The sequence below is a fragment of the Chenopodium album genome, chromosome 26 (genome assembly GCF_948465745.1).
Source record: "Chenopodium album chromosome 26, dcCheAlbu1.1, whole genome shotgun sequence".
NCBI classification, from domain to species: domain Eukaryota; kingdom Viridiplantae; phylum Streptophyta; class Magnoliopsida; order Caryophyllales; family Amaranthaceae; genus Chenopodium; species Chenopodium album.
The window spans coordinates 10,014,444-10,036,422 of record NC_137859.1 but is presented as its reverse complement, the minus strand read 5'-3'; the positions used below and the strand labels follow the sequence as shown (position 1 = coordinate 10,036,422).

Below are 21,979 nucleotides of genomic sequence, written 5' to 3'. Positions count from 1 at the left end.
ACTTTGCAACATGCCCAACGTACGATTGTCTCTCTTCTTCATAAAGTAAGTTTAAACCAAGATACCATGTTTGCTAATGGTGTTTCCAATGATTATTGACCCTACACGTGGCAATGATATTACATATAAGCCCTTGGATAAGATCAATTAGAGACAAGATATGATTAACCATAATCTTGTAATGCATTCAATGATGTTGTATTCCTAAATGTGGGCTCCCAATGTTTTTTTGGTCTAAGAGTTTATAAGATAAGTAGTGTGACTAAAAATTAAATAAAGAATATATATTAAAGGGTTAAATTTTATGATAGGAAAATATTATCCAGGCAAAATTCACATGGAATGAGCTCCACTTTCATGTTTGTGGGTCTAAGTTCACACATTTTTTTACTAAAAGATTTTGTGACATTAGCTAAAAGTGATCTTTTTTAAGGATAGCTTCTATAATGATGCTTCCATTTTAGATAGGTTGAGTATTTTTTTTTCACAAAGATAAGTCACTCCAATCATGCAGCATAATTAGTAGATCTTTTTAGGTTGAAATGTTATGTTATGTAAATTGACTTTGTTCAAGTAAGTATTTGTTAAGCTCATTCATAGAATGCTATTTTTGTCCACTTTTAATGGTTTCACTTTAATATATCCCTCTTTAAAAGGTTATAGATGTATCTAAGTGTGTGATTAAATAAAATAAGACATGATTATTGTATGATAATAAGGATATTAAAATGATGTATAAAGGCCATAGTAGTATATTTTAGGTTGATTTGCAACTTTTTTTTTTTTAAAAAAAAAAAAGAAAGAGAATGAAAATTAAATAAAATTATAACCTCATCCTTTTGCTATTCTCTTGTATGTCATCCAAGGTGATGGAAAAAAGTTAAAGATAATTTTGATCACTTTTCTCCTCCATGTTCACATTTACCTTATTATTTATCTTATTATGCCATAGAGATTATTTGAATTTAAGACCTGGTTGATTACCATAGTACTCGATGTTCACATTTACCTTATTTATCTTATTATGCTATAGAGATTATTTGAATCTAGCTAAGACCCATTTATTACCATAGTACTCGTATAAAGTACGAATGCTTAAACTCATCCAAATTGATTAATAGTAAACAAATTAAAGTTGAGTTTAAGTAGTTCATGAGTAATGAGTTATCTCATCTCATTAGCACTTATAATCCTTTTCGCCAATGATAATTAAAACATACTAAAAAAAGTCTTTTGAGTAAAATATTTACCTATTAAGTAAAAATTTCAAATAAAAAAAAGCAAAGCACAGGATATGCAGTCTTTAATCCTTGTCATACATGGTCAATATTTATGTAGCCTTGTTATAAGGTTAGTAGACAAGTTGAAGTAAAAAGTCCCATCTCCTAACGACAAAATAAACAAAGTCTGATTGATTGTAGAAGGCATGAACAAGAGATTTTTGAAAAAGTAAAAACACAAATTGTTAGAGCATCTTTATGATAGAAATATATGGAATGTTTTTCCTTGCTTCGTCATTCATATTGACTGAATATATATACAAAGATTACAGCATAATCCTAGGCTCTAATCTAGGAAACTAACTATGCTATACACGTATATCAAGGACTATAAAATAGGAGGATAATTATTAGAGAATTATCTCCTTTGACTTAGCAAATATGTACAATATACTTAACACACCCCCACAGTCGAAGCGGGAGGGCAACGGACGCTAAGACTGTCCCTAAAATCCTCAAATAAAACTCGCGGAAGACCTTTGGTAAAAATATCCGCTATCTGATATCGTGACGGCACATGTAGAACTCGAACTTCCCCACGTGCAACCTTCTCTCGTACAAAATGAATATCCATTTCAATGTGTTTTGTACGTTGATGTTGAACTGGATTTCCCGACAAATAAATAGCACTAACACTGTCACAATACACAAGAGTAGCCTTTTTAATCGGACAATGTAACTCCAAGAGAAGATTCCGAATCCAGCATGACTCGGAGACAACATTCGCCACCCCTCTATACTCGGCCTCAGCACTAGATTTTGACAATGTGGGCTGGCGTTTAGACGACCAAGAAATCAGATTATCACCCAAGAAAACACAATATCCAGACGTTGAACGTCTCGTATCAGGGCACCCACCCCAATCTGCATCAGTATATGCAACCAGAGAAGAAATAGAAGATGGATATAGATGTAAACCAAATTCAATAGTACCCTGGACATACCGAATAATTCGTTTGAGAGCAGACATATGTTCAACCCTCGGGTCATGCATATGTAGACAAACCTGCTGAACAGCATAAGAAATATCCGGTCTGGTGAAAGTAAGATACTGGAGAGCCCCTGCAAGGCTCCAATACAGAGAAGGATCATCAATAGGAGCACTGGTAGTAGCTCCTAACTTCGACTTTGTGTCAACTGGAGTCGGAGATGGCTTACACGTTGACATCCCTGCACGGTCAATTATTTCCTCGGCGTATTTACGCTGTGAAAGAAACAAGCCACCCTTATGTCGAGTGACAGCAATACCCAGAAAATAATTCAGAGGACCAAGGTCCTTCATTGCAAACTCAGAGCTAAGAAGTGACATGATAGAGCATCGGAGAGCATTAGAAGAAGCAGTCAGAATGATATCATCAACATACAATAAAATGTAAGCCATGTCAGATCCTTTCCGATAGATAAATAAAGAATTATCCATCGTGCTGTTGGTAAAACCAAGAGATAACACATAATCAGCAAACCTCTTATACCAAGCCCTGGGTGCCTGCTTAAGTCCATAAAGTGACTTATTTAAGAGACAAACATAATCAGGATGATCCCGATCTCTGTAACCAACCGGTTGATGCATATAAACAGTTTCCTGCAATTCACCATGTAAGAAAGCATTTTTAACATCCAACTGATGTATAGGCCATGCCTTCGACAGAGAAAGACTAAGAACAGTACGAATCGTAGCCGGTTTGACAACCGGACTAAAATTCTCGCCACAATCAATGCCAACCTGTTGAGTTTTACCATCACCTACAAGACGGGCTTTATGCCTCTCAAAATCACCGTTAGACTTGACTTTATGAGTAAAAATCTACATAGAACGAATAACATTCACATCAGGTGGACGGGGCACCAACTCCCACGTCTTATTTTTAATAAGAGCATCATATTCATCATCCATGGCCATTTTCCAATTCGGATCACGCAAAGCCTCTACCGGATTACGAGGTAAAGGAGACCTCACAATAGCAGCATTACAAGAGTATTTCGGATTGGGTTTAAAAATCCCATTCCTACTTCTAGTCACAACACTGGGCTGCTGGGCAGGAACTTGTCTAGAAGACTGACCCGAATCTGAGTGTGGGCCTGTCAAAATTGCTGGCCCAGAAGGAGGGGAGGTAGCGTGTTGCTCTTGGTCATGAGATGGTGATGTGAGTTGGGCTGGAGAGGTGGGCTGATTTGTTTGTGGAGATGGTGGGTCCGTTTGTGGTGTGGAAGGCACATGGTGGACCGGTGGAGAAGGATTGTTAGTGGGCTGATTTGTTTGGACTTGTGGAGTAGGCGTGAGGCCAGTTTGCTGAAGGTGATTGATAACATATGGAGATATTCCATTGTCAAGAAAATCATAATAATGTGAAGGTGGGGAATGCAACTGTGAAAATGGAAAAACATTTTCATCAAACAAAACATGCCGACACACAATGATTTTATTAGTGGATAAATCAAAACACTTATACCCACGATGGTTATTAGGAAATCCCAAAAAAACACAAGGCATAGACCTAGGTTGCAACTTATTAATAGTTGTAGATGGAATCAAGGGATAACACAAACACCCAAAAACCTTTAAATGAGCATAAGACGGCACTCTTTTATAAAGTACCTCAAGAGGAGACTTATTTCCCAACCCTTTACTTGGTAGAATATTAAGGAGATATGTTGCCATTTGCAAAGAATGATGCCAAAAAGAATGAGGTAAGGATGCATGAGCAAGAAGGGTACGAGAGATATTATTAATTGTGCGGATTTTTCGCTCGGCTTTCCCATTTTGTGGAGATGTATGAGGACAAGAAAGACGGAATGACAACCCATTTTTCTTACAAAAATCCCAAAAAGATCCATTATCAAATTCCCGCCCATTATCACATTGAATATTTTTAATAGTTCGCTCAAATTGAGTGGAAATGTGGGCCTTAAAGAGTAAGAAAGTATCATACACATCCGATTTTCGTGCTATAGAAAAAGTCCACAAATAATTCGAAAAATCATCCAACAATACTACATAATATCGATGACCCGAAGAGCTCAAAACAGGTGAAGTCCATAGATCAATATGAATAATATCAAATGGCATAATAGTATTAGACGAAGAAGCAACAAAAGGCAACTTAATATGTTTTCCAAGTACACAAGATCCACAAATACTAGAACAAGAAAGTCTATTACAATCAATGCTTTTATTATGCCGTAAAACATCTAAAATAGGAGCACTTGGATGGCCTAGACGATCATGCCAAAGCTTAGGTGAGATGACGGCAAAGGTAGATGAGGTAGCTTGATTGGGAAATGAAGAAGATATAGGATAGAGGTCCCCCCGACTATCACATCGCATTATTGGCATCCCCGTCCGTAGGTCCTTCACAGAAAACCCAAAAGGATCAAACTCAACTGACACAGAATTATCAGTAGTAAATTTTCTAACAGAAATAAGATTTTTTATGAGTTTTGGAGCATGAAGGACATTGTTTAGGGAAAGGGACGGACTCGAAGATGACAATTTAGTATGACCATATCCTTGAATTGGAATAGTATGACCGTTTCCAACAACAATACTATTATTTGGATGATTGCTCAAATTAAAATAAGACGAGAGAGTACCTCGGGAGGACGTCATATGGGAAGTTGCACCGGTGTCCATGTACCACGAAGGATCGGGTTGACTCAGCGACATTGTATGCATAGCTGATTCGATGTCAGTAGGAACATAAGTAGATTGCTGCCCAAATGACGCATAGGCTTGCTGTGGGTAGGCCTGTTGCTGATACGGAGGTCTTGGGCCCAAAAGGCCTGGCTGTCTTTGTTGGGAGGGAGGCCTAGCCTAACCTTGCGTAGGAAATGGGCAAGGCGGGATAGGCATCCATCCCCATCCCGGGAAATTTCCCTGCTGCCAGTACGACACCTGCTGCTGGCCACCAGAGGGCTGCTACTGTTGGCCACCGTTGCCACGGCCGCCGCCGTTCTGTCCCCGACCCTTTCCTCCACTGCCGGAGCCACGACTAGCACCATTACCCGAATTATTTCTGCCACCATTCTTGCCCTTTTTCTGTCTTGGACCCTTAGCTTGCCCCGAATTGTCATTGTAGACCGTCGACTCATCACCGGAAGCAGCGAGCATTGCAGAATCAGACCCCGTCATTGCTTCTTTGGCCATGCCGGCCTCTTCTAAGGTAAGCATTGACCTCGCTTGATAGAAAGGAGGCAGGAGATTGCTCTGCCTTATGAGCGTTCCCACGCCACTGTACGCCTTTGTGAGGCCACCCACCAATTGAAGAACCATCCTACTATTCGAAACAGGTGCTCCTACATTCTTGAGTTGATCGGCGATCGATTTCAGACGCTGACAGTACGCCGAAACATTGGGAAAGTCCTCCAAATGAGTACTGGAAAACTCTTGCTCAAGAGTGACGGCCCGAGAATGTTGGTTGTCTTGAAATATGTCACGCAGCCTATTCCAAGCTTCCATGGTCGTAGCACCTGGTTCGATAATGGTGCTGAGGAGGTCACGAGAGATGGTAGTATATATCCACGATAAAACCGCGGCATCAAGGGTTTCCCATAGTTCCTTTTCTTCCTCGGTAGAAGGAACCTTCTCCTTGCCTTTGTCGTTGCCGGCAGGGGGAATGATATGGTGAAGGATCCGATGAGATTTTGCGTGAATTTTGAACAATTCTGCCCACGTAGTGTATTGAGAATTATCCATTTCTAGAATAATGGAAATATTGCTCTTGATGTTAGGTACTGCAAGAGCCGGATGAAAAGAAGAAGCTTTGGAGTCACCCATGGAGAAAATAAAAAAGAAAGAGATGAAGAAGAAGAAGATTGACAATAGTGAGCAGTAAACCGAGGATAGCAGCGGAAGAGACGAAGGATTTTGCACTAGGCAACTGATACCATGATAGAAATATATGGAATGTTTTTCCTTGCTTCGTCATTCATATTGACTGAATATATATACTTGTACAAATATTACAGCATAATCCTAGGCTCTAATCTAGGAAACTAACTATGCTATACACGTATACCAAGGACTATAAAATAGGAGGATAATTATTAGAGAATTATCTCCTTTGACTTAGCAAATATGTACAATATACTTAACACTTTAATTCTTTATTTATAAGATTTCATAGTGATTAAGCTTTAATAATGAAAAAGTTCTTTAGTGCCAAAAACAAATAATGATTTTAACAGGTAAAAAATACTATATTTAGCGTGCTAACACAAAAGATGGACCATGTCAAAACACTAAAGTTAAGTCATAGTACAACCATTGTCGTTAACTATTTTACTCGTGTGTTTTCATTGTCCTCTCTTTCATATTAACAGCATAATCAACTTAAAATATGATTTTCATAAACTTAGAATATGAATTTTTAATACTCGTATTTGTAAGGGAAAAAAGCCCGAGTAATGTAGTTGAGTTCGATTGTACTCGATCATGACTTATGTATGATTATTTGCTTCATCATATGACTTTATAAGTAATCTACCCACTAAATAATGGAATTATTAGAGTATGTTCTCTTTGTTTGAATTGACCTATTTTTATGGTAGTGTGAATTAAATGTAGCTTAGGTACCTTTCCTTTGAACTTAATAATTCAAACACATCACTTATCTTATACCAATGATCCCATTAACTATTTTCAGACATTTGTTAAAATTATGTGGTTATGAGACTAAGGCCCCGTTCTTTAGAGCTGCTCTGCTTCAATCTGCTCTGTTTTGCTCTGCTCTGCTTAAAACTAATACTTAATATTGAATTATTATAATAATAATAATTAATATTTAATAATAATAATAATAAATAATATTTAATAATAATTAATATTTAATAATAATAATAATTAATATTTAATAATAATAATAATTAATAATAATAACAAATAATATTTAATAATAATTAATTTTTAATAATAATAATAATTAATAATTAATAATAATAAATAATAAATAATTAATATTTAATAATAATAATAATTAATATTTAATAATAATTAATTTTTAATAATAATAATAATAAATATTTAATAATAATAATAATTAATATTTAATAATAATACTACCTCCGTCCCCTTTTGATAGTAATAATAATTATAATAATAATAATTATCATTTAATAATAATAATAATAATAAATAATTAATATTTGATAATAATAATTAATATCTAATAATAATGATATTTAATATTTAATAATAATAATATTATTAAAAAGTAATATTTAATAATAATAATTAATAAGTAATAATTAATAATAATATTATAATAATTAATATTTAATAATAATATTATAATAATTAATATTTAATAATAATAGTAATTATAATAATGATAATAATAGTAATAATAATACTTATAACTAATAATAATAATGTTTTCAAAAAAAAATAAAATAATAATAATAATAATAATAATAATAATAATAATAATAATATCTGCTCGGCTTTGCTTCAATCTGCTCTGCTCTGCTGAAATCTGCTCTTCTCTGCATGCTTTGCCTAGAAGCTCAAAAGAACAAGGCCTAACTATATAGAGAAAAGTGTTATAACAAATACAAGAAATATTCACAAATCAACAAAAAAATAAAAAAATAAAAAAAAAATAAAAAATACAGATTTTACATGATTCACTAATGTTGTGTTGGTTACTTTAACAGAAAGGTGGGTGGACAATTTTATTGATCTGGAGGACGGATGGTACACATTACAGAATTGTGGCGAAGTTAGCATTGGAAGCTTGTAAAGTACCCCAATATTATTCCCCCCAAAAAAAAAAAAAAAGAGTACCCCAATATTAGAAAAATTACATACACTGGTTATAAATAAACTCAAAAACAGAAAATTGTAGCCTACATTAATAGACATGGTAAATTTGTGGGCATTAACCCAAATCGTGGGTTCACTTCATTACTCGAAGCCCCCATGTGATAGGCCTTGTATGTGTTAGGGCATATGTCGATAAGACTTCACTTTGGTGTGTTGCTTATCTGTATTTATTTAAGGGCGAGTGTACATGAACTCACACTTGAGGGGAAGATTGTTAAGTGCAAGTTTGCATCATGAGTCCTAAATTAAAAGATAATAAAGTAAAGAGCTTTTAATTTATCATCCAAGTAGGCTATTTCTCCTATTGTCAATTAGTTTTAGGATGAAACCTCACTTAATTTGGGTTCTGTTAGCGAGCTTCTTTCTCTTGTCCGTCCTTGTTTCATTGAAAAAGACTATCAACCTATTGGTTTAGTAACAAACTAACAACTAACAAGCAAGCAAGATATATATGTGTAAGAAAACCACATCTCTCTCTGGGCCTAGAGCAGTGCTGATCACGGGCCACAACTCCCCCATGGACCAGGCTAATTCCCCCTTAAGTTAATCCCTTCTTACTTGTCTACTTTGTTCCTTCACAACCACAAACCAACCAGATGCCAATATTCACAAGTTGATTATTCAACTGATCTAGCTGATTAACCTGCTTCACAAAGGTGTGATTAATGGCGTCATGAACCGGAAACTATAACTGTGGAGCTGAGCTTTAGTTGTGACTTGTGAGCTATATACATGGTCAAGCAATTCTAACTTGATAAAAGTTACAGACAATCACCTCAATGGTAGAATACTAGAATGTCTTCTCTAAAATCAATAAAGCTTTAAATCATTAAATTACATGCTTAGTTATCAAGAGTTGCGCAGCATAATCTATCAGCTTGGAAGATTAGTGCCTAAAGGAGAAGACTTGATGATCTAGTGGCTTAGGTGCATATGTTGTGCACTTGCATTGTATACCTTCCTCTTTCCCTTATAAAAGAGTTACGGATTATGATTGAATTTCCTAATATGCCATTACTTAAATCGAGTGATGGGAAAGAATAATTTTCACATTATACTAGGATCGGATATTTTTGAAAATTAGTCATGTTACTAATTTTAAGAGGTTGAAGTAATGTGACAACTAATTTCATATAAAGGGAGTATGTAACACGAGTTTCACTTATAAATTTCCATTTCTCTTTAGTTTTAGTTATCAACATGGTTGTTGATAATGTGGAGTTAGTTGTGTGGTGATTTTTTAAACTTAGAGCCAAGTCAGAGTCCCAATAACTTGCCCTTGCAAAGAAAGAGCAAGAAAACATACACAAGGAGTCAACTGATAAGAACTTGTACACACTTCTTTTTTACTAATGCAACAAATTTTGTAGGGAAATTAATAGCTCTATATCAAGTTATAGTACAATTAGTGGTCCACCCACTTTCTAATCTTAGGCCATAAAAACCTTGTTTTATCTGTGTATCTCTACTTCATTTATCATGTTTGTCTTCATCACACTCATCTCTAGCCTATAATTGTACTATGAAACTGAATCTATGAAATCTTCTTTAAGGGGTTTGGAAAACTTGATTCAAAGAAGAGAGAACTCCCCTGAACATAACCAATGTCTAGTACTGCTGGCCTTGTGATTCCCTGCAAAGGTATGAAACCAAGACTAGTAGTATAAGCTATAACTCTATAAGATCATATCATCACTTTGTTAATTTTTTCGGTTTGTTGTATAGCTGCTGTAGCATGGGAGGCCGGGAAGCCGTTGGTGATAGAGCAAGTAGAGGTTGCTCCACCACAGACCTTGGAAGTCAGAGTTAAGATCAAGTACACTACTCTTTGCCGTACTGACTTTTACTTTTGGGAAGCTAAGGTATATCTTATTTATCTAGCATTCTGCTTTCTTTTCATACTAGTTTGTAACCCTTCATGTTTCTGAGCTATGGTTTTTAAGAACTGAGAACTCCAAGGATTCCCTCTATTCTGCAGGGCAGTCCTGCTACACAATTGTTTCCTCGCATTTTTGGCCATGAAGCAGCTGGGTATGCTCTTATATTCTCAGCTAAGGATAGCTCATCTTGGCTTACAACCTCAAATTAAGCTCGAGTAGCTTAAGCCTCAATCACAAACTCCAGCTAACAAAATACAGTATTAAGTTTAATTATTGCTCGTCCGTGTTAACTATTGGAGTGTAAATTATAACCCCATTTAATCTATATATCTGAGCCTGCTCATGAACTTATACGAGCCAAGCTATGCTGTAATTGGTTCAGCTCGTATACTTTCCAGTTATAATGACTGAAAAGATATGCAGATTATCTAGTTGATAAGCTTCTGTTTAAAATTTGACAGCATTGTAGAAAGCATAGGTGAGGGCGTGACTGATTTTCAAGTAGGCGATCATGTTCTTCCAGTTTTTACTGGAGAATGCGGGGAGTGTCGCCACTGCAAATCTGAGGAAAGCAACATGTGTGATTTGTTAAGGATGAACCCTATTCGAGGAGTGATGCTAAACGATGGGAAATCCCGGTTTTCTCTCAATGGAAATCCCATTAACCATTTCATTGGAACTTCTACTTTCAGTGAATATACAGTAGTTCATTCTGGTTGTCTTGTTAAGATTAACCCATTGGCACCCTTAGATAAAGCCTGCATTCTCAGCTGTGGTGTTTCAACAGGTTTCCTATCATAAATTTCAGTCTTCCCATTTTCACCAGACAATTGTGATTTAAAGCTTCTTATAATTGTTGTTATTCTGATTTAAGGTTTGGGCGCGACTTTGAATGTGGCAAAACCAAAGAAAGGCTCTACTGTTGCTGTGTTCGGACTTGGAGCTGTAGGACTTGCTGTAAGTTTTAGGCAGTGTTGTAAGAGTTGTAGAATATATTTCTTGTAGTAGCTCACACATGTAATTCCTATAGGAAAGGTAAGTAATATGATGCAGTTTTTGTATTTGTAACTTATATTTGACTTTATAAATTGCCAAGGCTGCTGAAGGTGCCAGAATTGCTGGTGCATCAAGAATAATAGGAATCGGTCGGAATCCTAGCAAATTTGAGGAAGGTAGATATTACTCCATCCGTTCCCAAGCTTATATACATGTTGGCAAAGAGATAATTGGATTAACAATACTTAATGTAATAATGTGTTAATTTAGAATTATGAAATGAAAATTGGAGAGCGCGAAAAAAAAAAAAAGTCTTTGAAACACAAGATCAGAAGTCCTTACTGGACTAATGTATTGTATCTTTCTTCTTTTTTAGCCAAGAAATTTGGTGTCACAGACTTTGTGAATCCAAAAGATCATGACAGACCAATTCAAGAGGTGACGTTTAAATATCTTCATCCCAATTTCAAAAGATTCAGATGAATTCTGTGCAGCTCTGATAAACCCATTTCCTTTAACAGGTTATCAAGGAGATGACAGACGGAGGAGTCGACAGGAGTATAGAGTGTACTGGAAATGTTGATGTTATGATATCTGCATTTGAGTGTGTTCATGATGTAAGAGTTTGGTCCTTTTTTTTTAACTCAGATATACATGATTTTGAAATGCAGTTTGATTCAGAACAGAGCTTTTAATAACATTCTGTGTTTTTTGGGATTGACTATACAGGGATGGGGAGTGGCTGTGCTTTGTGGAGTTCCTAGCAAGGATGCAGTTTTTATGACTAAACCCATTAATTTGCTTAATGAGAGAACTCTCAAAGGAACTTTCTTTGGCAACTACAAGCCCAAGTCGGATCTCCCATCCGTTGTTGATATGTACATGAATCAGGTAAGATGGTCCTGGATATCAATTTTGCTTAAACTAATGCAAGAGTCTCTATCGTGTACCCTCGTACATTTTTTAATTTAGTTTTTGCTCATTTGTCCATTTTTAGCTCACTAATAGAGCTTCAAATGAGCAAAGTATCCCCTTGAGTTACATCTAAGATAATATGTTCCAACAACAAAGGATAGTCATTTATTATAACTAGTAGACCCATCCAAAAGCTATGTCAACAAAGGAGAGTTTCGGGTTACAAGTCATGTTGAAAGGTTATCGAGTCAGATAAAAGTTTGCCAGCAATAATAATGCTCTTGAATAAAGCACAATGATTTGGGGAAAAATAATATATCAAATAGGGAAAAGAGATGAAGGTGGGATGAGAGGAAAGGAATAACCAACACCTATAATCTAAACTGATTTTTTCTGGTAATCTACAGGAGCTGGATCTGGATAAATTCATAACTCATAGAGTATCCTTCTCAGAAATTAACAAGGCTTTCGAGTTAATGAAAAAAGGGGAAGGCTTGCGCTGTATCATAAGCATGGAAGATTAAACAGAAATATTATCTGATCTTATCAGGGTATAATTCAAATTTTCTTGCAGAATTCAGAAGATTGCATTCACTTATTTTTGTAATAATGTCAAAACAAGTGAACAAATATGCTATTCAAAGTTGCCAGTTGATTGATTTGTGAAGTCTACATATTGATGAAGTGAATAAATGATATATGCCTCTGTTTACCATAATATAATGTAAATTTTACTAGGAACTAGCAGTCATAATCACCTGACATGAAAATCCAACCATTCTACAGTCACTCTACATCATATACATGATTTTTAATATCAACTTAGGAGCGTACCTGGGCGAAGACCAAGCCCATAATCACTGCAAAGACAAACGAATTGGGATACTGGAGTCTGGAGCTCTTGTTCATGAGATTACCAGAAGTCAAGAATAAAACAATGCTTCAATAAAACCTGATCATCTTCAGATAGGTCCGGACAACCAAACACAGCTTCTGCAGGAATATTTTTTGAAAAAAGCTTAAAGTATCAGTTCCTCAAGAAAAAAGACAACAAAAGCTCAAACCAGAACGGGGAAGGCAATTTGCTTCCATCAAAGAAATTTCATTTAAAATAAGTGTGATGCCCAAAAATGATTGGTGATACACGAATCTAAAAAGTATCAAGAATTTATCCTGTGGTTGGACTCTCATAGTCACTTTACATGCTTCAACTAGACATTTTGGATCCACATATTCTTGTGAATTGATTACCATGAAAGTTGCAACATTCAAACATACTACATATATACGTTTGAAAAATAATAGCAGAATACACGTGAAGTACTGTCAAGCTTGCAGCCTATTTGTATTTATCCATGATCTTTTTAGCTTCTTCTATAGCTTCGTCCGTTGAACCAGGCTTGTCGTCCATTCTAGGTCCTTTGTCCTTGTTGAAGGCAAGATAAATGAAATACACAAAGCCCATGAAACCCTGTTTTGCAGTTGATAGACAACAAGTTAGGTTATAGTCAAAGCTTCAGCCAGAATCACAGAGATAATGAGACAATGGCCCTCTGCATAGAATGCAAAACAAGAATACGAATACCACCCAGTAGCTGTACACATACAATGAATCCCATCTCCTCGCCCCTCCCTACTCAACACATGAACGCACACCCAAATGTTTATGGTTATCTTTAAGGAAGGAGAGAGGAATCCAAATGTCAGTCAAATACTAGAATTCACAACTTAAGATACCAGGAACCCGTCAGCTTCTTTCATAAATTGTGACCTTCACATACTCGTGTAATACATTAAAGTAGTAATAGATAATCATGCAAGGAGCAGCACTTGACTTTCAACTTTCACATAGGGGTGCTAATTGGACAGGGATTATAATTTCACAGAATCACAGGTCCAAACCCAATTTGAAACAGTTTTCGCACAGAATTTCTTTTGTTCAGACTCCAATAACTGAAAGATTGAATCAAAACTCAATTCAAAACATTCCAATTCCTAGAAATCTATGACTGCATAGGTCTAGACTTAATAACTATACTTATTATATGAAAACACAAACCATATACACCACATGTCCTCCTCTCCTTCAACCTTTGAAATTAATTTATTGTAAGGTTTTAAGAAATAACTTTTACAATTCCACTAATCCTCTTCCCTTAACACTCCATCTTCCCCATTCATCTCCAACATATTAATCCGTTCAATATTCTTCATCAATTGTATTCATTTCCCTATTCAATTAACATCCGAGTAATTCTTTTCTTCCCACACTCTTTAACTTTCATTAAATTAATTGATAGATTTTCAATCACACAACGGTTACAACATTTTTCATAAAACATACATTGAGAATCCAAAAGACAAAAAATCATTAACGTTTTTTCTTTTCCAATTTTCCTTTACATAGCCTATGCATGGGCCAAAAGGCTAGTTTTGTGATAATAACGTATTTCCCAAGCTTCATCAATAAATAACCATCAATTCAGATAGGTGCCCTCAAGTTATCCGCCAGTTAATATACATCCGTATATCATTATTTTCAACTTCAGCTGACATTGACAGAACCTTCTAGTCAATGTTCTGCATTTTATGTAAAAATGAAAAAATACAATATTCATCTGCTATTATTTCAGTGCAATACATCGGCTTTCAGAACAATGCACCATTAACCTAGCAATATACTTCCTGAAGAAGGTAAAATTTTTGTGTTTAAAAAAACAGATGACTACATCTAAAATACGGAGTACTATATGCAGAGGAAGATAACCCTATATTGCCACATGAAGTCATGAACTACACATGATCATAAATGCTAGATAATGCCTGTTGGTAAACTTAGCAGACACCAGGGACGCACAGGGAAAACAGTTATGAGCTACTATGTATATGATTCAACAGGAAACAGATACCACAAACGTACCAATGCAAAGAAAACTGTAGACACGAACGACCGAAGCACAAAAAGAGAAACAGCAGCAGCAACTACAGTTACAGACAGTCTTGCAACTGGCCTTGGAACAGCATCCTGACAATCAAAAAGAAATTTGATCAATCAATCAAACTATCAAAGCCTTAATCCCATCAAAAAGAAATTAGATGAGAGGTTAAAACGACATAGCTGCAATGAGCATAAACTTTATCATCATAGACAAGAGGATCTTACTGGCACAAGATTGGTTCCTGCCTCAACTCCATCTTTGCCGACTTTAAAAACTGTCTGAATGGCTGCTTCAAATCAGATAGATGTCAATAGAGTCGCAAACATGGGAACTGAACTCATATTGAATTGTGACAGACTAAGCAGAATGAAAAAGATGAATACAAGCAAAATAAATCTACATGGTATTCAGCTCATGAAAAGGAATTGTTTTAGCATATGCATTCAGCTTTTGTATTTTCTGTTCTAGCCTTCTGCTATCAATTGCATGATTACAATTTACACAAAAGGAAATTGAGATATTCATCCATTCTGATAAATTGATTAGAAGAGAATTTTCAGAGACCAAATTAACATTTTGATGCTTCTATGCAACGTCGTTAATCAAAGGAGAAAAAGGTTTGTCTGAGGTAGTTCACAATTTGCATTTCATAGTACAATTGGTATCAAGATTGGTTGGACCTCAATTACAAAATAGTCATACTTACTCATGGGCAAAACTACAAATTGAGAGCATTATCAGTTCTCCAACCTCGAAATAAAAAAAATCCACAAATTCGGCTGTTCTCAAACCTAAGTCATTCAGACTACTCTAACATACATCATTTAAAGCTGAAATCCGAATGAATACATTTTATAAATGAATTACTTATCAAATGGTTGCCTAAATCATGAGCATTACTGGCCTTAACCTTGAGCCACCATTGAACACAAACCAAAGTTTATGGCATGGTCCCTTGTCACAAATATAAATTAGCAAACCTCAAATTTACCCAAATTCATACAAAAATTAAGGCATGTCCAATACTTGAAAATTGAAACACACCCATATTAGAATAATATCATATCATGATATATCTGATTGTTATCCACTAAAATTGTTATTTTTGTCAAACTGGTAATTCAAAATCTGGTCATAAAGAAATGACCTTTAACAAAATAGAGATTGAACAAACCCCATCACAAGAACAATACTATAAGTTATAAACTATAAATTACATATAGAATTAACAAAATTAACCATATAAAAAGATAACATTAATCAATTTAATCAAGAATTAATAGCTACCCATCAAATAAAAGAAGGGAAATAAAGGAAAAAAAATTAACCTTGGAAGATTTTAGATTGAGCATTGAAGATGATGGGCACAGCATTAGAATTCCGCCTTCTTAGCCCGCGAATTTGGAGCTTTGGCAGTAGAAATTTAGAGGATGAATCAAAACTAAAATTGGAGGAAAGAGATTGAAAATGGGAATTTGAAAGATTAGGGGTTTTGAAGCGGGTTCGAGGGTCATTTAAGATTGGTTGAACGCCATAAACAATACTTGAACAAGAAGCGGCCATCGTCACTCCTTTGTCCTTTCAACTTCTGCTTCTTGTTTTACAAATAGTAGTTTCCTTTTTTTCTTGACACTTTGCATTTTATTCATTTTATTATTAAATTGTTAACAAAAATAAATAAGGATGTTTTGCAAAATAATACTCTCTCCGTTTTTTTCCCTACAAAAAAAATACTCTCTCCGTTTTTTTCCTAAAAAAAAATACTCTCTCCATTTTTAAATACTTGCTCCATTTTTCATTCAAAAACACTTGTGTGTACCTGGTCCACAATAATATTATTATGGACCCGAAGTTTATACACGCGCAACTGACATTATATTGAACATAGTGACACTTATTTTTAACATAGGACCTTTTTTTAACATAGTAACCTTTATTAAAACTTGTATAACGTTTAATATTATTGTGAACTTGAAGTACGGCGTTATGACCCTAATTTTAACATAGTGACTTTTATTATTTATATTGACCTTATAAAATTTTCATTAAAAAAATAACCTCTTATAGCCTATATATCACCAAAATGACTTTTATTTTAAACATAGTGACCTATATTTAATTATAGTGACTTTTTTTTTAATTAATAAAGAACCATAGTTTCTATAATGTTATTAGTCCACAATAATTAGTGTGAACCAGGTCTATTTAAGTATTTGTACTTTTCATTTACGATCGTTTTTAAATAGGAAAATTTAACAACAACAAACCAACTTTTGCTCCATTCTCCCAAAATAGACCAACCTTTAAATCTTCCCAAAATAGACACAAGTTTGCTTTTTTCTCCCATATTAGACCAAGTTGACTTATGACCTAAATGACCGGTCACTTCTTTTTTTCAGTTATTTATCTTTTTAATTTAAAAAATTAACAAAAAAAATTAAAAAAAAAAAAAAAAAAACAAACAAACAAACAAAAAACTCCGACCACCGCCAGCCCTCCTCCCCCACCTCTGCTAGCCCTGCTCCCCCCACCCACTGCCAGCTGAGCACGACGTCTGTTCATGGAACTTTCCTTTTTCTAGCCACCCATGACTCATCCTTGTCATCAAGATCAGAATCATAAAACTCAGGTTTGATGGAGAAATCTATTTCATCGTCATCGGAAACTGAAATTCCGGCAGCAATTAATTAATCATAGTTAAATAATTTCCACACCCATTTTATCGCCAACATCAATTGCTACATATCCCCACCACAATCAATTAAGCATAGTTCTGAAAATTCCACAAGATCACACCCTCATAAATTTCTCATGATTAAATTGAGCAAAAAAAACTCAATTTTTAAAGTATAGTTTGAGTTTGTCGATGGGTATTATGGGTCGATTGTGGGATTTGATCTTGGTTGATCGGATTTCTGCGGAGGAGAGAGAAAATATGGTCAAGAAGAAGAAGAAGAAGGCGAGGCGGTGATGCGGTGGCGCGCCATTGATGATTTTCAGGGTAGAATGAGATATGATTAAAGGAGATCGGATCAGAAAAAGGGGATCGATTTTTATCTTGGTGTCGGATTTGATCTTTGTTGATTGGCTTTTGTGTGTTGAGGTGTTGCTTGCAGTTAAGCGTCGGCCGCCGGTAGGCCGGGGAGAGGTGGCTAGTGGGGAGTGGGGCTGGCAGTGGTGGGGAAAGAGACTAAGGGAGGGTGTTTTTATTTTTTAATTATTTGATTTTAAAAATTAAAATATATTTTTTTTATCAATTATCAAAATATTTCTGTAAAACAATTACCAATAAGGATTTGACACGTGGATTGCAACCTGGTATAACAGGTCAAGTGACCTGCTTGGTCTAATATGGGAGAAAAAAATGCAAACTTGTGTCTATTTTTGGAAGATTTAAAGGTTGGTCCATTTTGGGAGAATGGAGCAAAGGTTGATTTGTTGTTGTTAAACTCCGTTTTTTTCCCTATAAAAAAAATACTCTCTCTGTTTAAAATACTTGTTTTCATTTACGGCCGTTTTTAAATACTTACTCCATTTCCTTATTTGGAAAGATTTTACAATATTTAATTAATTTATCTCACCTTTGGACCCAACATATATTCTCTCTCCTCCAATTTGCTCCACTACTTTTGCTTTATACAATTTTTTATTTTCCAACAACCTACTGCTTCCATATTTTATTACTTTCTCCAATTTCTCTTGAAACTCCCCGCATGGAGAAATGGAGCAAGTGTTTAAAAACGGAGGGAGTAACACCACAAGATAGTCACAAATTGGATTATACTCCCTCTATTTTTAAATACTTGCTCCATTTTTCAATGTGTAGAGTTTTAGGAGAAATGAATAAAATATGGAGGTAGTGGGGTTGGTGGAAGAATAAAAAATTGATAAAAGTAAAAGTAGTGTGGAAATACTTCCTCCGTTAATGGTTATTTGCAACAAAGGAATATTTTATATCTCACAAATAATACCCCTTTGTTGCAAATTACCATTAACGGAGGAAGTATGATTTAATTTGGGTCCACTAAGTGAGAGAAATGAATTTAATATTGTAAAAAAATTCTAAATAAGAAAATGAAGCAAGTATTTAAAAACGATTAGAAAAGGAAAGCGGAGCAAGTATTTAAAAACGGAGGGAGTAACACTTAACACCCCCCCCCCCCCCCAAAAAAAAAAAAAAAAAAAAAAAAAAAAAAAATACTTTCACTATAGCACCATCAAATTAAAAAGGCCTAAAAATCTGCAAATAGAATTCGTTTAATGGAGTCTACCATATACACGTGTCAATTGTTTATTAGTTTAAAAAAATGTATTATTAAAAAAATCCTAAACCCTAACCCAGCCACCAACAACACCGTCGGCTCCTCTACACACCACATCGACCAGCCCCACTGCTCCAAGCTCAACCAAGCCGCCAGTAAATTCCGGTCTGTTCTCTTCAGCTTAATTTCAGTTCAGTTTAGTTCAGCTCTAATAAGTTCAGTTCAGTTCCTAATTTTCCTCTCTCACAAACAATTCATTGCAGTTCAATTCAGTTTAATTCAATTCAGTTCAGCTCCAATCAGTTCAGTTCAGTTCAACTCAATTCTGTAAATCAAAACAGGCCCTCCATTGCCCCACCTGCCCTATCCCTAGATAAACTCCATCGCTTGTACCATTACCGTTGCCGAACCACAACAATATCACGCCACCTCCACCTACCACAACAACATCACGGCCACCCTCGCCGAACCGCCAAAACCCCAACCCGTACCCATACCCATACCCAAACCCACAAACCGTCCTACTCTCACCCTCATCTAAAGCCAAACCCATACTCAAGAAACCAAATAAGGGCTAAGGTTGGGCTAGTTTACGACGGTTGAGGGTGGCCGGCTAGGATGTATTTTGTCGGTCGAGGGTGGTCAATTGGGTTGGGGTGACGGCGGTGGGGGCTGGGTTGGGGTGATGACAATATGATGGGAACCGACACCGGTGGTGGGGTGGTGGATGAGTTGATTAGGAACCGAAAAGGATGCTCTAAGTCTCTAACCACATGAGCTATCCTTCCAATCTCAACTTTCCCATGTGGCTCTCTGAACACCAGAAAAGGGGGGTGTTAAACACCACCATCCATATCAAAACCGCCTTCATTACGAACAAAGGGTCAATATTACCCTTACTTAATTAACCCTAACCCTTTTTACTCCCTTTTTTTCTCTCTCATCAAACATTCCAACCACCAACCTTTTTCAACACAACCACCACAACCACATAATATAGGTTACCGACAACAGTTGGTGGCGGCAGAAGGTAGCGGCGCAAAAGCAGACGCCCGGGCAGGCGGATGTCAAGAGGCGGTGGTTCAAGTGGTGGGATGGCTGGAAATATGAGGAAGGAGAAGTTTTAGTGTTTTACGATGAAGTTTTTTTTTATACTAGTATATAAATTATGTAGCTGGTAACTGGAGGCCAAACTGGTTACCATCCAGTTTTGACCTCCGGTTACCTTGGTCAAACAACGATTTCTTTGGCCAATCAAACCACTTTAAACCCCCGCAAAAAAGCCGATAGTGGTGTTATTGATTCGTTTTTCGACAAGCCACCTCCATTACCATTCATTTCACGTCGACTTTCGCGATTGTGTTGGCAGTCAGGTGTAGACGGTAGGTGTTGACATGGTGTTTATGGGTTGTGGTGGTCGATGTGGTGACGTGAGTCGTATCAGTGTCGTGATTAGTGGTTGTAACACCCCAATAATTCTCCCTTTTCCAAACCACTTAATTTAAATAAAATAGTGGAGAACCATTGGCATGCTACCGCCATGTGTTAAAACGTTAAGGCTTTATCAAAGTATCGCAGTGGAAAATCAAACATAAGTCTTTAAAATAACGTAGTTTAGAAAACCAGTAAGTCAAAACTTACAAATTGGAACCATATAAGACCCTTATTAAAACCAAAGCAATATTAAAAATCCCAAAACATAAACAAAATAGCAAATCATAAATAAGTTCAACACAAGAATCGAATACTTTCAATCACATCAATCCCTTGACAATGCATTTGTCAAATCCCTGAACTTCACATCATCAAGCTAACCTTTGCAATACTGCTCCCCAATAATACAAGTGTAATAATTAGATCATCACAGGGTCATTGAAAGGCGAAGGTCATGACCAGAAGAAAACACATAAAAGCACGCAATCAGCAAAGCTGAGTACATACAAGCTACAACGTACAAAACCTAGCATGCTCAATTAATTAAAGTAAATAAACATACAACGTGAATTCAATAATCAAGACTCCACACTTAAACAATTCAATTGACTCAACATACTTACTAACTAATTCCAAACACTTGACTCTATATTTAATTTAATTAATTTAGTTTGGAGTAAGCAATAGACGAGGTTGTCTAATCCACCAAATCATTTTGGACCCAAATGACTATTTAAAATAAAAGTTTAGCGCGATGCAAGAATGGGCGCGACTCCATTCTCACAAAGTTAGTCTAGGATCCCATCTAACTTTCATTATAAAATAAAATGTAAATACCAAAAGAAAAGAGGACATGTTGATCAAACAAACCTCGGAAAGCCACGGGCTACCACCGTGTACCCTGATATGTCTATTTTATACAGTGATTTACCCCTGTCCCTTGGTCATTATTAGTAGTGTTTTTGGCTCTTTAGAGCCGCTTTTATTACTAATTGGTGTTTTCTAGTGTTTTCGTAGTTTTGGTTGAACTTTGTAGGAATTTGCACTTTTAGAGCATTTTTCTGGGATTTTACGAAGCAACTACAAGCGTTGGAGAAGCACGACCATCTTTCGTAGCCCAAGATCGGTTAGAGTAATCAAACCGATGAATAAGGGCTCGACTTGTGTGAAGACAAGACATTTGGACCGAATGATTAAAGCCCCAAAGAGGATATTTGGTTTGGGCCAAGTTACGAGCCCAAACGAGGAGTCCAAGCGGCCTAAGGGTATCCGCCCGATGGTCCGCCTGATGGTTCGCCCGATGATCCGCCCGATGGTCCGTCCGGTGGCGTGCCCGATCGGGCAAAGAAGACTTATATCGCAGCAGCCCTTCGCCCGATCAAAAAGGCGCGCCCGGTCGGGCGGTGTGGCGCCCGGTCGGGCGCGTGTCTCTGATAGATCTTATAAGCATCGT

General features: G+C 36.0%; 3 protein-coding genes across 3 annotated transcripts; 1 reads left to right on the top strand and 2 right to left on the bottom strand.

The window, feature by feature from the left end:
- Window positions 1–4,895: 4,895 nt before the first annotated feature.
- On the bottom strand, window positions 4,896–5,973 carry LOC145616779 (uncharacterized). Its single transcript, XM_081671508.1, has one exon. The coding sequence runs from the start codon at window positions 5,971–5,973 to the stop codon at window positions 5,197–5,199; it is 777 nt and encodes a 258-aa protein (XP_081527634.1). The 3' UTR covers window positions 4,896–5,196.
- A 3,598-nt stretch (window positions 5,974–9,571) lies between these two features.
- LOC145618541 (alcohol dehydrogenase 1-like) lies at window positions 9,572–12,558 on the top strand. The gene is made up of 10 exons (XM_081673313.1): window positions 9,572–9,741; window positions 9,826–9,962; window positions 10,079–10,131; window positions 10,442–10,767; window positions 10,855–10,937; window positions 11,077–11,152; window positions 11,353–11,414; window positions 11,498–11,593; window positions 11,706–11,867; window positions 12,299–12,558. Exons 1-10 carry the CDS (start codon window positions 9,705–9,707, stop codon window positions 12,413–12,415), a joined length of 1,149 nt encoding a protein of 382 aa, XP_081529439.1. The 5' UTR covers window positions 9,572–9,704; the 3' UTR covers window positions 12,416–12,558.
- Window positions 12,559–12,949: 391 nt separating this feature from the next.
- On the bottom strand, window positions 12,950–16,444 carry LOC145618542 (uncharacterized). The gene is made up of 4 exons (XM_081673314.1): window positions 16,159–16,444; window positions 15,055–15,116; window positions 14,812–14,916; window positions 12,950–13,362 (listed from the first exon to the last, which is right to left on the bottom strand). Exons 1-4 carry the CDS (start codon window positions 16,391–16,393, stop codon window positions 13,231–13,233), a joined length of 534 nt encoding a protein of 177 aa, XP_081529440.1. The 5' UTR covers window positions 16,394–16,444; the 3' UTR covers window positions 12,950–13,230.
- Between the last annotated feature and the right edge of the window lie 5,535 nt (window positions 16,445–21,979).

Bases quoted from the DNA above. Each gene is read 5' to 3' on its own strand.
- LOC145616779 (XM_081671508.1), bottom strand. From the start codon at position 5,973: ATGGATAATTCTCAATACACTACGTGGGCAGAATTGTTCAAAATTCAC.
- LOC145618541 (XM_081673313.1), top strand. From the start codon at position 9,705: ATGTCTAGTACTGCTGGCCTTGTGATTCCCTGCAAAG. The intron at 11,415-11,497 runs GTGACGTTTAAA...TTCCTTTAACAG, and splicing joins ATGACAGACCAATTCAAGAG to GTTATCAAGGAGATGACAGA. The intron at 11,868-12,298 runs GTAAGATGGTCC...GGTAATCTACAG, and splicing joins TTGATATGTACATGAATCAG to GAGCTGGATCTGGATAAATT.
- LOC145618542 (XM_081673314.1), bottom strand. From the start codon at position 16,393: ATGGCCGCTTCTTGTTCAAGTATTGTTTATGGCGTTCAACCAATCTTA. The intron at 14,917-15,054 runs GTAAGATCCTCT...TTTGATTGTCAG, and splicing joins CAGGAACCAATCTTGTGCCA to GATGCTGTTCCAAGGCCAGT. The intron at 13,363-14,811 runs GTACGTTTGTGG...ACTGCAAAACAG, and splicing joins CTACAGTTTTCTTTGCATTG to GGTTTCATGGGCTTTGTGTA.